The 14,305-nt window shown below is 39.9% G+C and overlaps 1 protein-coding gene across 2 annotated transcripts in view; it reads right to left on the reverse strand.

Moving 5' to 3' along the window:
- COL27A1 (collagen type XXVII alpha 1 chain) overlaps positions 1–14,305 on the reverse strand; it is a 241,862-nt gene that overhangs the window by 97,789 nt on the left and 129,768 nt on the right. For both annotated transcript variants that reach the window (XM_031954623.1, XM_023494250.2), the window contains exons 20-24: positions 12,176–12,229; positions 11,833–11,886; positions 8,822–8,866; positions 8,191–8,244; positions 5,903–5,947 (exon numbers count right to left, since the gene is read on the reverse strand). In XM_031954623.1, the coding sequence (XP_031810483.1) occupies positions 5,903–5,947; positions 8,191–8,244; positions 8,822–8,866; positions 11,833–11,886; positions 12,176–12,229 (252 nt within the window). The remainder of the gene's footprint in view (positions 1–5,902; positions 5,948–8,190; positions 8,245–8,821; positions 8,867–11,832; positions 11,887–12,175; positions 12,230–14,305) is intronic.

The raw sequence follows: 14,305 nt of genomic DNA on the forward strand, positions 1-14,305 counted from the left end.
AGCACCAGCAACCAGAGGTGAGAGGTAAGAGGTAAGAAGCCTCCTGCAGAAGGATGAATCTGAGAGTCATAAAGGGAGAAAGGAATTCTAATAAGTGGAGATGAGAATCCAGCATTGCAAGCATGGAGACAGTCTTGAGCTAGGACACTGAGCATCCTACTAGAAGAAGAGCAAAAAAACTGAATCATAGAATACATGCAGAGTAGTAATATACTGTAGAAAGGCTGGAAAAATAGAATTGTGAAGAGCTTTAAATGGCAAACAGAGGAATATGGGTCTTGATCCTAGAAACAATAGGACCTCCACTTTCTCATCTATAGAATAAGAAAATGGATTTCATGGGTTATTAACCTGAAATTCATGAACTTTAAGAATCAAGTATTTTGATAATTGCATTTCAATATAATTGGTTTCCTTTGTAGTTCTACATATTTGATTTTATGCATTTAAAAGTTTTATTCTGTGAAGGAAGACTTCACCAGATTGTCAAGGAGGTATGTGACATAAAAAATGACCCTTGGTCTAAATCAAAACTTCTTAAACTTTTCCCATGTACTCCTATTTTCTAATAGAGATATCTTTACACAACCCCAGGTATAGGGATATATAAAATAGGTATACACATAAAACATTTACTGATAATAAATCATAATCTTGTGATCCCCACATTCAATCATGTGAACCCCATAATGGGGTTGAGACCCACAGTTTAAAAACTTTGGTCTAAATGATCTTTAAGATTCTTTTGAGCTCCATGTTTAGGATCATATAGGACAACAACAGATGATGGGAGAAGAGAAGGAAGGGCAAGGCAGTGCACTCTTACATCTATCAATCCTATATATCAATCAATTAATCAGAAAATATTTATTAAATACCTACTATGTTTCAGGCACTGTGATAAGCACTGGAGATAAGAAAAAAGTCAAAAGATGTCCAGCTTTAATGGAGTTCCAGGGTAAACATGAGAATCCAGTCAGATAGTCTATTGTTCTATGGAACATCATCCACAGCACTGAAACACTGAGGGGCTCAGAGTAAGGAAAGAGGAAAGGCTGAAGAAAAATCACTTGGGACCTGTGGGCTCAGTGATTCAGCACAGGTCAGCTGTGATTAATAGCATTATTGTTCCAAGCAAAGAATGTGTAATATTTATACAGATCTCACAATTCAAACACTCCTACGCTGTTCTGAGCAAACACCATGTGAATAAGGTAAATGGGGAAAGAGGAAAGGGTTAATGTTGGGTTGGTCTGGGAGGTGGGCAACTAAAGAAGTCATTCCAAGGCCACCTATGGCTCAAATATTAATCCCACCTAACCTGTTGAAAGGAGTTTGACCACAGCTCTCTGCTCCTTTATTTTAGGTAAGATGGGTAGAAGAAGAGAGAAAGAAATAGGTTTGGCCATATTTTTTGTTTTTATTGTTTTAATGACTGCCTCAATCTGAGGGTCTTGACCTTCTCTGCCACCATGACTCCCCCCCAAAAAAAATCAAGTTCTCTCTGTGGGATATCTCATGAGACCTGATAATTTCTTCTCAGATCAAATCAGTCTCCCACTGTTCTACTGTATTTGGGTCAAATCTAAATAAAAGTATATCAAGGGCAACCTTGGAGCAGGGAAAGAAGGTCATAGTGGAGCTACCTACTGCTAGAGGTAAGAATGTGGAAAGGATCCAGGGGAACATGCATTGTGGCCAGTTCCAACCATGCATATATGAGTTGCCCAGTGATGACCAGAGGCAAGGTCTTGTGCTTGATTGTATGTATGTGTATCAGCATCACACAATAATTTTTAAAATTCCATGCATTAATAAGCCCCTTGAAGCAATTACATGTCTTTTGTTCCTTTTTATCTTCTGTACCACCCAGTTCAGAGTTTTGCACACTAGAGATACTCAAGATGTGTTCACCATAGAACGGCACATCTTAGATTTTAGCTGCCCCATGGTCTCCCTTCCCAATAGCATAGCAACCTCCCTACAGAAAATCCAACAGATCACCATTCAGCCTTTGCTGGAGCACTACCACTGCAAAGATGCTCAAAACTCCCCAAGGCAGCCCCATTCTATGACTGAACAGGTTTGATCATCAGAAAGTTCTTATATACTAAATTAAAATCTGCTTCTGTGAAACATCCACACATGGGTCCTAGTTGTGGCTACTGAAGCACCACAGAAAGTCTGCTTTCCTCCTTCCCCTTGATGAATTCCATCTCAGTTGTCTGAGCTATGCTCTGTATTAGGGGAAACCTAAGCAACCTTATCTCTCCTCGTAAAGATACAACATAACATTTTCCAGCAGGGAGGACATGAGATAATGAGATATCTCAAATGAGATCATGTATATGAAAGCACCAGAGCTTGGTGTCTGGCACATAGTAGGGACTTCATAAATCCTTGTTGACTGACATTAAGTAAATATAAACTAGTTTTTCAGGAAGTGTGGCACGGCTGATAGTGAGCTTCCAAACCAGGGAAACCTGAATTCAAAGTTCTAATACTAGCTGTGTGATGCTGGTGCTCTCCTATTCCTTGGTTCAACTCAGCTACTCAGTGTACTCAGTCTACTCAGAGAAATTCATCTCCATCTCAGGCTACTGGGGATTTTCCATTTAATCAGACCCTTAGCCCTCTTCCAAATTTCCTCTATCTGTTAGTAGGAAGAGGACACTGAGTTTCATGATGTTTGTTCTTTAATTAATCAAATATTTACTAGGTAAATTCTGATGGCAGAAAGCGTAGAGAATTAAGAAGCCTCTTGATGAGGGTGAAAGAGGCAAGTGTAAAAGCTGGCTTGAAGCTTAACATAAAAAATGAAGATTTTGGCAACTGGTCCCATCACTTCCTGGCAAATAGAAGGGGAAGAAATGGGAAAATGTCAAATTTTTAAATTCTTAGGCATAAAAGATCACTGCAGATGGCAACTGTAATCATGAAATTAAAAGTTTCTTGGGCTTGCTCCTTGAAAAAAAAAGCTGTGGAAAATCTGGACAACGTATTAAAAATCAGGGATATCAGTCCTTACTGACAAAAATCCATATAGTTGAAACTTTGACCTTTCTAGTAACAACGTATGGCTGTAAAGTTAGACAATGAAGAAAGCTGAGTGCCACAGAACCCATACTTTCAAATTGTGGTGCTAGGGAAGACTTTCGAGAGCTCCTTGGATAGTAAGGAGATCAAATCAATCAATACTTATATGAATTAATTCAGGATATTCACTGGAAAGTCAAATACTAAAGCTGAAGCTTAAATACTTTGCTCCATAATAAGAAAATAGGATTCATTGGAAAAGACCCTTTTCCAATTGGAAAGATTGAAGGTAAAAGGAAAAAGTGATGGCAGAGGATGAGATGGATAGATGAAGTTATGAAAACAATGAATGGAAACTTGGTCAGCCTTTTGAGAAATGGTGAAGGATAGAGAAAGACAGACTGTTAGGATCCATTGAGTCGCAAAGAGTTGGGCACAACAAAACAAGACTACTAGGCAAACAATTGATGTAGAGGGCAGAGGATTAGACTTGAGAGAAGAAAATCTGAGTTCAAATCCAATCTCAGTCAGCTAGTCTTACTAGTTGAATGACCCTGGGGAAATCGCAACCATTCTTACCCTTACTTTCTTCCTCTATAAAATGGTGAGGACAGCACTTCACAGAGACATTGATTGAGGATCAAATAAGATTTTATATGATATATATAATAAATTATATAATATTATTATTATATATCTATTGCTTTGCAAACTTTAAAGTGCTGTGTAAATACTAGTTATTATTATTGTTGTTATATTTTTTTTTCCTGCATGCCTATTACTACTATGGCATTAAAATAAATTTACCGATTTCTTTTAAAAGTTTATTCTAATGGAAAATAAAAACAAATAGACTTTCTAAAATCCTAGTCTTTCTCCACAAAAAATAACATTGGAATTATTTCAAAATTCCCAACTACTCTTTCTCTCCACTCCCACCCCTTAAACCACCACCAATCTGAGACAAACTTATTAGGTTCTTATTAGGCCACCCTCCCCACTCCACATACAGGCTTTTCTATTCATTGATAATTTCTCCAGGGCCTCTAGATGTCAGCTTTCAGAGACTCCTTTTCTCTGCCTCATGTCTGAGAATAATGCCTTATAGAGAACTGATGCAACCATTCTGGAGAGCAATTTGAAATTATGCCCAAAGGATTGTCAAACTGTGCATACTCTTTGATCGAGCAGTGTCTCTGATGGGCCTGTATCCCAAAAATATCATAAAAAAGGGAAAAGGATCCCAATGTGCAAAAACGTTTGTGGCAACCCTCTTTGTAGTGGCCAGAAACTGGAAACTGAGTGGATGCCCATCAATTGGGGATTAGCTGAATAAGTTATGGTATATGAAGTAATGGAATATTATTGTTCCATAAGAAACGATCAGCAGGATGACTGCCTGGAGAGGCTTACATGAACTGATGCTAAGTGAAGTGAGTAGAACCAAGAGAACACTGTGCACAGCAACAACAAGATTATGTGATGATCAACTCTGATGGAGATGGCTCTTTTCAACAATGAGGTGATTCAGGCCAATTCCAATAGTCTTGTGATGAAAAGAGCCATCTGCATCCAGAAAGAAAACTATAGGGACTGAGTGTGGATCACAACACATTCACCTTTGTTATTGTTGTTTGCTTGCTTTTTTCTCATTTTCTCCTTTTGATCTCATTTTTCTTGTGTAGCATGATAAATATGGAAATATGTATAGAAGAATTATACATATTTAACATAGATTACTTATTGTCTAGGGGAGGAGGTGGGGAAAGGAAGAGAGAAAATTTTGAAACATAAAATTTTGCAAGGGTAAATGTTGAAACTATCTTTCCATATATTTTGAAAATAAAAAGCTATTATTTAAAATTTTTAATGTCTTACAGAACTTCTTCAGGAAGTTTTGGGTCAGAGAACATGGACAGTATGTGAGAGTTGGAAAATAAACAAGTAGTTTTTTTTTCTATTTTGGCTTCAACCAAAGTTAAAAGTCTTGCCTAAATATTTGGAGGGCTTTGGCCCTTTTACTTCATTTTCCAGCAGATCAGTGAGCCTAGATGGGAGTAAAAGAGATAATGCAGTCTGGATCCAGCCAGATTATCCCTAGGAGGACCAGGTCTCTGATATCCTCAGTATGGGACAAGCAGTCTAGATAAATGAATCATCACAAATCTTCTTCATAGCCAATGGTTACTTCCTGTTCTACTTATGTCTTTATTAGAGTTTCCAACAAAGTCATAGTCACTGGGTAACCAGACTGGACCATCAGGAGTTTTTTAAACTTGACTTGCCATCCCTGGCTACCTTACATCCACAGAAGCCATCCCAGGCCTGAAATGCTCTTTTTTCATCTCCTCTGGGAGTTCTGTATGCCCGTGAAATCTCAGGTCCAATCCCTATTCCTATTCCATGTTATTCATTACTGACTAGAATCAGGACATGAAGGTTAGTCCCAGATCTTCCATATATTAACAGTACGTCCTACAGTGGATAAATTACTTCACTTGTATGAACCTCAATTTCTTTATCTGTAAATTAGAAATACTGCCTCTATTTTATGGAGTTATTACAGCATAAGATGGAGATGTAAATGAATTGCTCCATCAGTTGTAAAAGTTCTATACTCATGTAAAGTATTATCCTAGTATCATCAACAATAACATCAGCATTCTAATTTAGAGGCCTGTTCCTAAAGGAAGATTAAAACTAGCCATGAAAAGCCCAAAAACATAGTAAAAGAGGAGGAAAAGAAGGGAAGCAACTAGGGGAATCCAAATGATGAATGGATAATCGGTCCTGAGTCCCTGAGACCTTGCTCAAGACTAAACTGATACACTAATTTAAGGGAAAAATTAGAAAGTCAATGACATACCTGCTCACCCATTCTTCCAGGCCGACCCGAGTTTCCTGGCTCACCCTGCAACGAGACCAGGAGAAATGTCACCAGGGGATTGGAAAAGGAAGGCCCATCATTGTGTCTGTAGCTGGACTAGGGTCCCCAAGCTCATGTCATTTCTGATTTCTCCATGAAAAATTCAAATGCAGGGACTGGGAGAACTTTTCAGCCAATCACTTCAAAGCCATGTCATGCAAGGGGCTCTATGTTGTGAATGGATCTATCTTTCAGTAGTTTGCCATTTTAGTTAACTTTGCTACTGGCTATCATAGAAAGAAGTGTTAGACTGTAGAATATTTACAGAAGGGCCCTGGAAAAGAATAGACCAGAGGTAAGAGAACCAAGAATTAATTGAGTCTAGGGCCAATGAAGTGACTCAATGGATAGAGCGCTGGGTATGAAATCAGGAAGATCTGAGTTCAATACTTGCCTTAGACACTTACTATCTGTGTGACCCTGGACAAGTTATTGAACCCCAATTTGCTTCAGTTTTCTCAAATGTAAATTGGGGATAATAACACCATCTACCTATCAAGATTGTTGTGAGGAGTAAGTGAGAGAATACCTGTAAAGCTTTTAGCAGAATGCATGGCACATTCTATATAAATGCTTATTCTCTTCCCAGCAGCTGATGTATCATTTAGGGAGGGCCAGAATTAAGGAACACTATAAGTTACAGATCACTGGTTTTAAATTTAGAGCTCAGATGGTCTTTAGACGCTTCCTAGACCTACGTTTTATAAATGAAGAAACTGATATCTAGAATAGTTAATTAACTTGCTCAAGATCACACCAGCCTCAATACTAAATCTTTTGACTCTATATTTAGTATCCTTTCCATTGTAGCAGTTTCCACATTAAAATGGGTCTCCATGTCTCCTTTGATTTGGCCTATGTCCATGGTGACTACAACTTATACATATGGCCCCATGCACAGGACATGCTAATTCGCAGCATGGTCTGATTGACTCCAGAACCGTGGGCATGAACATTCCACAAGGACATCAGAAAAGCCCTCTGGGTCAACTCCAGGAACCACCTATTCCAGGAATATGAACATCAACCACTAGTGGGAGGCCACAACTATCTTCTATGACTCAACCTTCATGGACATCCTGAGAAGAAAACAGGACTTGGGAATTAGGAAACTTAGATTTTAGTTCTAGCTTTAATACTTACCATATGACTCCAAGCAACTTAATCCCCCTGTCTGAACCCCCATTCTTTGACTGAAGATGTTTAAGGTTCTTTCCAACTATGACATTCTATCAATTTCTCAAAAACCTATAAATTATTTCATTTAAAGCCATTATGAATCGATCACATCTAAATTTTTCTTTCCTTCTTCATCTTGCATGACTGGCTCCCACAGCTTGGAGATGTAGTGACTGTTACTTTAAGACCCAAAGGACATGGAGGGAAAATAAACCTCAACCTCCATATCCACCCCCCACCTCCATTATATCCACAAGGCCAGTGACATGGAAAGAGGCAAACAGAGAGGGGAAGCCACATGGGTTTGTAAAACAACATGTAATATGCTAAAGGCTCATCATTCCTTTTGCCACAGAAACCGAGCCAGGATACATAAAGAAGCAAGGGCTTCTGTGGGGCTGCTGACCACAGTGTGTGCCTGCAAGGAGCGTTCCTGATCTCCCTTAGGTTTAAAACTTGATTGAGCCAATTGCATTTACAACTCATTCTCAGTATTCTACACAAAATGCATCATTTGCATATCTCTCAATTTTCTCCCAGCAAACCCTTTATCACAGAGTTCAAAATATAAGTTCCCCCACCCCCATCCCAGAGTCCCTTCAACATGAAAGGGAGCAAAAAGCAGAGGAATGACACAGCGAATTACTCATTAGACTTGGTGCTTAACATCAAGAATAGAGGGAACAACTAAACCTGGCTCTGCTACTTCCAGTAGCTACTTGGGCATCTCTAGATCTCAGTCTGAAACATGGAAATATCCCTGTCTTGCCTACGTTGCAAAGTTTTTGTTAGGACTGAATGAAATTAAAGCTGTAAATAGCTTTGTAGCCAAAGAATTAAAAGCTATCGGCCTGAGTTATAATCATTTCTATAATTTGTTAAACATTATTTATATTCATCTCCCAGCATGTGGGCCAGTGCTTGGTTTCAGAGATAGCTCTGTGCTGTTTGATTTCTCCATTCCAATCCTAGCCTATCCTTATCATCATCATGCCCCTATTCTGCAAGTCCCCATTAGGATTAGTCAGTCATTCCAAAATTCTCATTACCTTGGGGCCATCAGGGCCGGGCCTTCCTGGAAATCCTTTCCGGCCAGGTTGACCCTGAAAAGCAAAGGTGATTTGGAAGGAGGAATAAGGTCAAGGAAAGAGATATGATTGAAGCCCATTGGTTACCAGGGAGGCAATAAAGGGAAGGAGAGAATTGCAACTTGAAATTTATAAAATCAAATATTAAAAGTAAATAAAATTAATGTAAAAACACCCACTCAATAGATAGATTTAAAATATTAAGTGTCTGTCCTCATGATTCCCTCTACCCTCTGCACTCATCAGTACCTGCTCTGCACCTGACAGACACAGAATTGCCAGAAAAAGAGAGAAACTCAATGACTTGCTCAGAGTCATAGAGCCACAAGCATCAGTTGGTTAGTTATTTGCCTGAAGGCAAGGAGTTAGACCAGATGAGTGCTCAAGGTCTTCTCCAGGCCTAGATCTCAAGAGATTGCTGGCTAGGCCAAGGTAAAGATGGGTGAGCTTGGCAACAGGGGCAGTTTTTCTAGCTTTTTCTTGTCCTCTTACAAACACTGGCCAAGCTTATTCCCAGGGTATTTGTTTGCCCTTTCTGCCACCCCTAACTTGGACCCACCAAAATCCCATGCGATGATGTGATGACATTTACCTCTAAGCCAGGGGATCCTGGTGGTCCCGTTGGTCCCTCATCTCCCTAAAGATCACAGGATAGAAGAAGAAAAAGAGATGGAGAGCATAAAGTCAGAGAGCTCTATTAGCTTCACCCCAACACAATGACGCAAACTTTCTGAGGTGAGTTTCCCTCTTTCCTTCCTCAGGGTTACTGAGAAGCCCAATGAGAACAGGCCTGAGGAGTACTTGGAGCAACTCTAGAGGAAAAGATGGCATCAATCAATTTATTGATTGCACTATTGGCTACTGTGTGGCTAAATCCTAAAGACAATTAATGGAATTTTAATAAAAAAGAAGCCTTTAAACTATCCCATGGCTCTAGAAAAATAAGGAACCCAGGACATTTTGTCTCAGGAGGGCATGACTTGGATACCTTTAGCTAAATAATTAGCTAAATAAATAATTCAACCATCTGATAGTACCACTGGCTTCCATGCTATAAATATCTATTGTAGATTAGATTATCTTTGAATGAACCTACAACCAACCTCAATCTAGAAGGGAGAACTGTAGACTTCAATGGATTGGAAGGAAGAGCAAATTCTCATTAGAAACATCTAGGTGAATGTTTCTGATAAGTGCTTTTACAGAATCAGCAGGCTAGACTCAAGTTCCACAGGCCAAATCCTTGGATTGGAAGCTTGTGTGGTTTACCCAGCTATATAACACAGGTCTAACCCTGGACAGTTATCTACAAATGGTGTCTATGATCGAAAGAATGTGAGGGATTCAATACAATATATCCTTTCCAATGGGAAGAGAGAAGACACATATTAAAACATATAATGCTGGGTAGGCAATATTACTGGTTAGAACATTATAACAGACATTTATAAAACACTATATAAGTTTAGGACAGGTAGGTGGTACAACTGATAGAATGGCCCAAGGACAGGAATACTCCTCTTCCTGAAATCCAGTCTGGCCTCAGACACTTTCTAACTGTGTGACACTGAGCAGTTCACTTACCCCTGTTTACCTCAGTTTCCTTATTTGTAAAATAAACTGGAAAAGGAAATGGCAAACCACTTCATGACCCCATTTGGGTTTTTTTAAGCAAAGATACTGAAGATTTGGACATTATTGAACAACAATATCAAAATAATTATAAGCCACTGAGCTAAAAAAATGCAGAAGATACAAAAAGATGTGAGGTAAAGTCCCTGCCCTCAAAAAAAGGGAATGTATTTGAGATTACTACCAAGGGTTGAAGAAGGAGAAAAGATGTGCTAGAAAATGAACTCCAGAGACCTGTTCATAAGACAGATGCTTTAAACAACTAAGCCACCAATACTATTATAATATGTCAAGATCAGAGAAGAAATCTGGTATGATAAAACTACCACATTGAGGTTTTCCTTAGGTTTCAAAAAGGTTCTGGATAGTACAGAATTTCTTCATGAATATTTGGGAAGAGAAATGCATTTAAAGTCAGAAGACTTTGACTTGACTCTACACTCTACACCCTACATAGTCCTGGGCAAAATCATGGAAAGTATCATTTGGAGTAAAAGGACCTGATTTGGGATTCTGCCTTTGTCTCTTACTCCCTCTGTGACTCTGGGTATGTCATTTTATCAGGCTAGTTTTCATAAATATAAAATGAGAAAACTGGACCAAGTAATTTCTAATGTCCCTTCAAGCTTTTCATCTGTGATCTTAATCGTTCTAAACTTCAGTTTTCTTATATGCAAAATGAGGGGGCCTCTGAAATCCTTGGATATTTTAGCTGTCAGTAATCTCCAATTCTCTTTTCACATAGAGCAATCCCATCAGTTCTGGGTCACCTATTCCATGCCATCTTTCATGCACAAGTATCTAAGAAAACCACAACACAAAATGATAAAGCATTCTCTCCCAGAAACGGCTGGTGATTTCTAATCTTGTAAGGGATTTTGAACCAAACTAGGGAGAGGGGATCTCTAGCAGCAGGATGTCTGCATGTGGTTGTAGGAAGACAAGATTCTCCCAGACTCTTTAACCTAGTGCTCTATATCAAGATTCACCCTAGGCCCACGGGCAAGGATACAAAAGATTCTGGAGAGTGACAAAGAAAAATAAATGGAAAGAACACCAGATCTGAAGTTATAAGATTTGAGTTTGAATCCTGCCTGTGGTATTTCCCAGAGAGAGCTAGATTCAATCCTAAGGTTTTAGATTTAGAGCCAGAAGAGACTTTGGAAGTCATTTAATTCAACTCTTTAATTTTACAGATAAGAACACTGAGGCTTCAAGAAGTTAAGTAACTTGTCAAACAACACACAGGTAGTAAATATCAGAGCCAATATTTGAACCCACATCTTCTGATTCAAAATCAAGGGCTTTTCCCATTCCATAATGCTGTTTCCTGTCAAGATGATCTGTAAGATCCTCTTTACTTCCAAATCCTCCAGTCCTTGTGCTCTCTGGAACATCTGTTTAATATTCACAAACCATAACAGCCTATCCCCCAGTAGCCCTCAAGTTGATGATTTCTCATTGGTCCGAAAGTTGACCATGTCTTGATTTCCCTAGTCTTTCTCATTACAACCATAATTTTCTAAATAAATCACATTAGGAGTAGAAAGAGAAGAAAATCTCAGAAGAAAATAGTTGGAAGGTTCCCTAGGAGAGATGGGGGGGGGTAAGTGAAGAAAATACTGGAATCATGAACCCTTAAACATAGAACGGGCTTCAAAAGTCCTTTGTGACATTCCTGAAAAGTGAAAAAACCTCTTCAAAATCTTCAGGGATGGAGACTTCGAGATATTCTGAGACAGTAGTGTTTCCCACAAACCCAACCCACTATTATCCATGTGCCTCCAATATGAATACTGAACCCCAGCCTATTGGACCTCTTCCCCAGTGGCTTCCAGTCACAGGGAGGGAAGGATTCCAACCTCCAAATGCCCACAGCCAAGCACGGCCAAGAGCTCAAGTTCAGAGACAGGGAAACATGCCAGGGAGGTGACTCCAGGGAGGGCAGCAGACGGAGCCAGGCTGTCTCACCTCCTGCCCAAGCTGTCCTCTCGGTCCTGGTAAGCCTCGGGCTCCTGGCTTGCCCTGGAGAAAAGAGAAAAGAAAGGGATCTCAGAAGATTGGAGCCTGTATTCCAAGGGACCATTGACACAGACAAGAGACTTCTAGCCTTCTAGCACATGCTACCATGGGATGGTGTCCAACATCAATTCCACCGTGGAGAAAACTCTTGGAGGGCCCTCAATGCAAACATCCCAAATCCTGCATCAAGCCAGAATAATCTCAAGCCATTTTCCCCCATTTGTACATACCCTCCTCCCACTTTCTCTACCATCTCCCTCTAAGCCAAAGCTTTTATTGGCTACCAACTCACCTTCGCACCTTCTGGACCATTCTGGCCTGGTGGTCCTATGTCCCCTGGGAATCCCTACATGGAAGAAAAAAGGCATGGATCTATGCATGCACTGCTGGCACAGGGCACAAGAAGTAGATGGGGAAGGTAATGCCTATCATAAATCTCAAACAAAGCACAGAAGGACGCTAGATTCTGGGTCACAAAGACACAACTCCCTCCTCAAAGCTAGTCTGAATTTTGTGTCCTGGGAAGGGGATGGGGGAAATGGTGGGGCATTTGGAGATGTCCTTGATTTCCTCGAATGAGGATTTGGCTGTTGCATGCACTACAACATGTAGTGTTGGCTTTCACACACATGAGTTCTACTGATGAATCAATTCCCCTCTCCACAGGAAAGGGGAGGGGAAAGCTGAAGAGTGATGACATGCTCATCAGCTTCTGTCTGCAGCTAAGCTAATTCCTGTTTACTCCACCCCACTGGTCAAGGACAACTGAAATATGCACCCTACTGTCCCATGGAAACAAAGGAGAGATGCAGAAGCCGGCTTTTGCATTTTTTGGAGTGTCCTAGTCCCAGCCAAATTCCAGGACATTGATGAAAGGCTAGCACTTGTCAGTCAGCCTTGGAGAAAAGCTCTTGGGTACTCAACAGAGCCTTCTCCTCGGGGACCAATGAAAGGAGATAGGACCATTGAAAAGTGGCTGATTTTGGCAATCTAAAGATAGTCCTATTCTGAAGCCAAAGTCAGCATTGTGATGAATTCAATGGACCAGCTAGTGCACTCTGTCTGGAGGCTGGGTAGATTATGGGAATAGGTAGAAGATGATTACTAAGCCCATAGTAGGGAAGAGAATTGCTCCCTACCCCTCTCCAAATGCCTCCAAACCTCTTTCTTAATCAGTATCTTCTGGGGTCATAAAGGTGAAATTGGAAAATATAGATAGCCTAGCACCACAGGAAACATTCCCTTGTTCACAAGATTCCCTGGAGGCATGGAAATGAGAATATCTGCAATGATCCAGGAAGTTGACTAGAGCCAAAACCTTTTGTCTTGTCTTGGACACAAAGAGACTTCACTGAGAGCCAAGCACAGCAAGCCAGGCTGCTGTTGGGCTCAATGGGTTTCTGAGGCCAGCCCAATTTCACCTGGGACCTAACTGGGACAAGTTAGACCTGGAGCTCCTCTGTAGAAAGGTTCCTGGTTCTGAGAACCCCAAGGAAACCATATCTGTTTTTTATCTTAACTTCCTCTTTTTACTCTCTACTGTTCCCTAACTTCCATCCTATTAAAATCCCAAGGCCCTAATATAACATTATTAAAAAGAGGAAGGAGGGGCAGCTAGGGGGCACAGTGGATGGAGCACCAGCCCTGAAGTCAGAAAGGCCTGAGTTCAAATGTGACCTCAGACACTTAACACTTCCTAGCTGTGTGACCCTGGGCAAGCCACTTAACTCCAATTGCCTCAGCAGAAAAAAAAAGAGGGAGGAAACACACTATACCATTAGGGCTGTCAAATTGTTTTTACATAAAAAATTTACCCAGATTATACTGTGTACATAATTTCAAGGCTCGAGGTTTCAAGGCTCAAAGAGAAAGGAGTTAGATATCTTGGGCCAGAACTAAAAATTCTATATAATCAGCATCTCTGAGACCAAGTACTCTATGTACAAGTATAGCCTGGATCTGATGGAAAGAAGGAAAGACTAGATCCTTTGGCTATTTTTCTTCAAATTAAAATATTAATCTCCCTAATTCCAGCCAGTTCCAATGATCTTGTGATGAAGAAAGCTATCTGCACTCAGAGAGAGGACTGTGGGTATCAAATGTGGTTCACAACATACTATTTTCACTTTTTTATTATTATATCCTTGCATTTTTCTTTCTCATTTTTTCCCTTTTTTATCTGATTTTTATTGTGCAGCATGATAATTGTGGAAATATGTATAGAAGAATTGCACCTGTTTAACATATTGCTGGCTAGAAGAAGGTGAGAGAAAAAATTTGGAGCAAGGTATTACAAGGATGAATGTTGAAAATTATCTATACATATGTTTTGAAAATAAAAAAGTTTTAATAAAAATATTTTTAAAAAATTAATCTCACTCTTACAACTTCTAACAGTGCACCTGCAAATGATGCTCTGGGG

This window comes from Sarcophilus harrisii, chromosome 2, assembly GCF_902635505.1.
Source record: "Sarcophilus harrisii chromosome 2, mSarHar1.11, whole genome shotgun sequence".
NCBI lineage: Eukaryota > Metazoa > Chordata > Mammalia > Dasyuromorphia > Dasyuridae > Sarcophilus > Sarcophilus harrisii.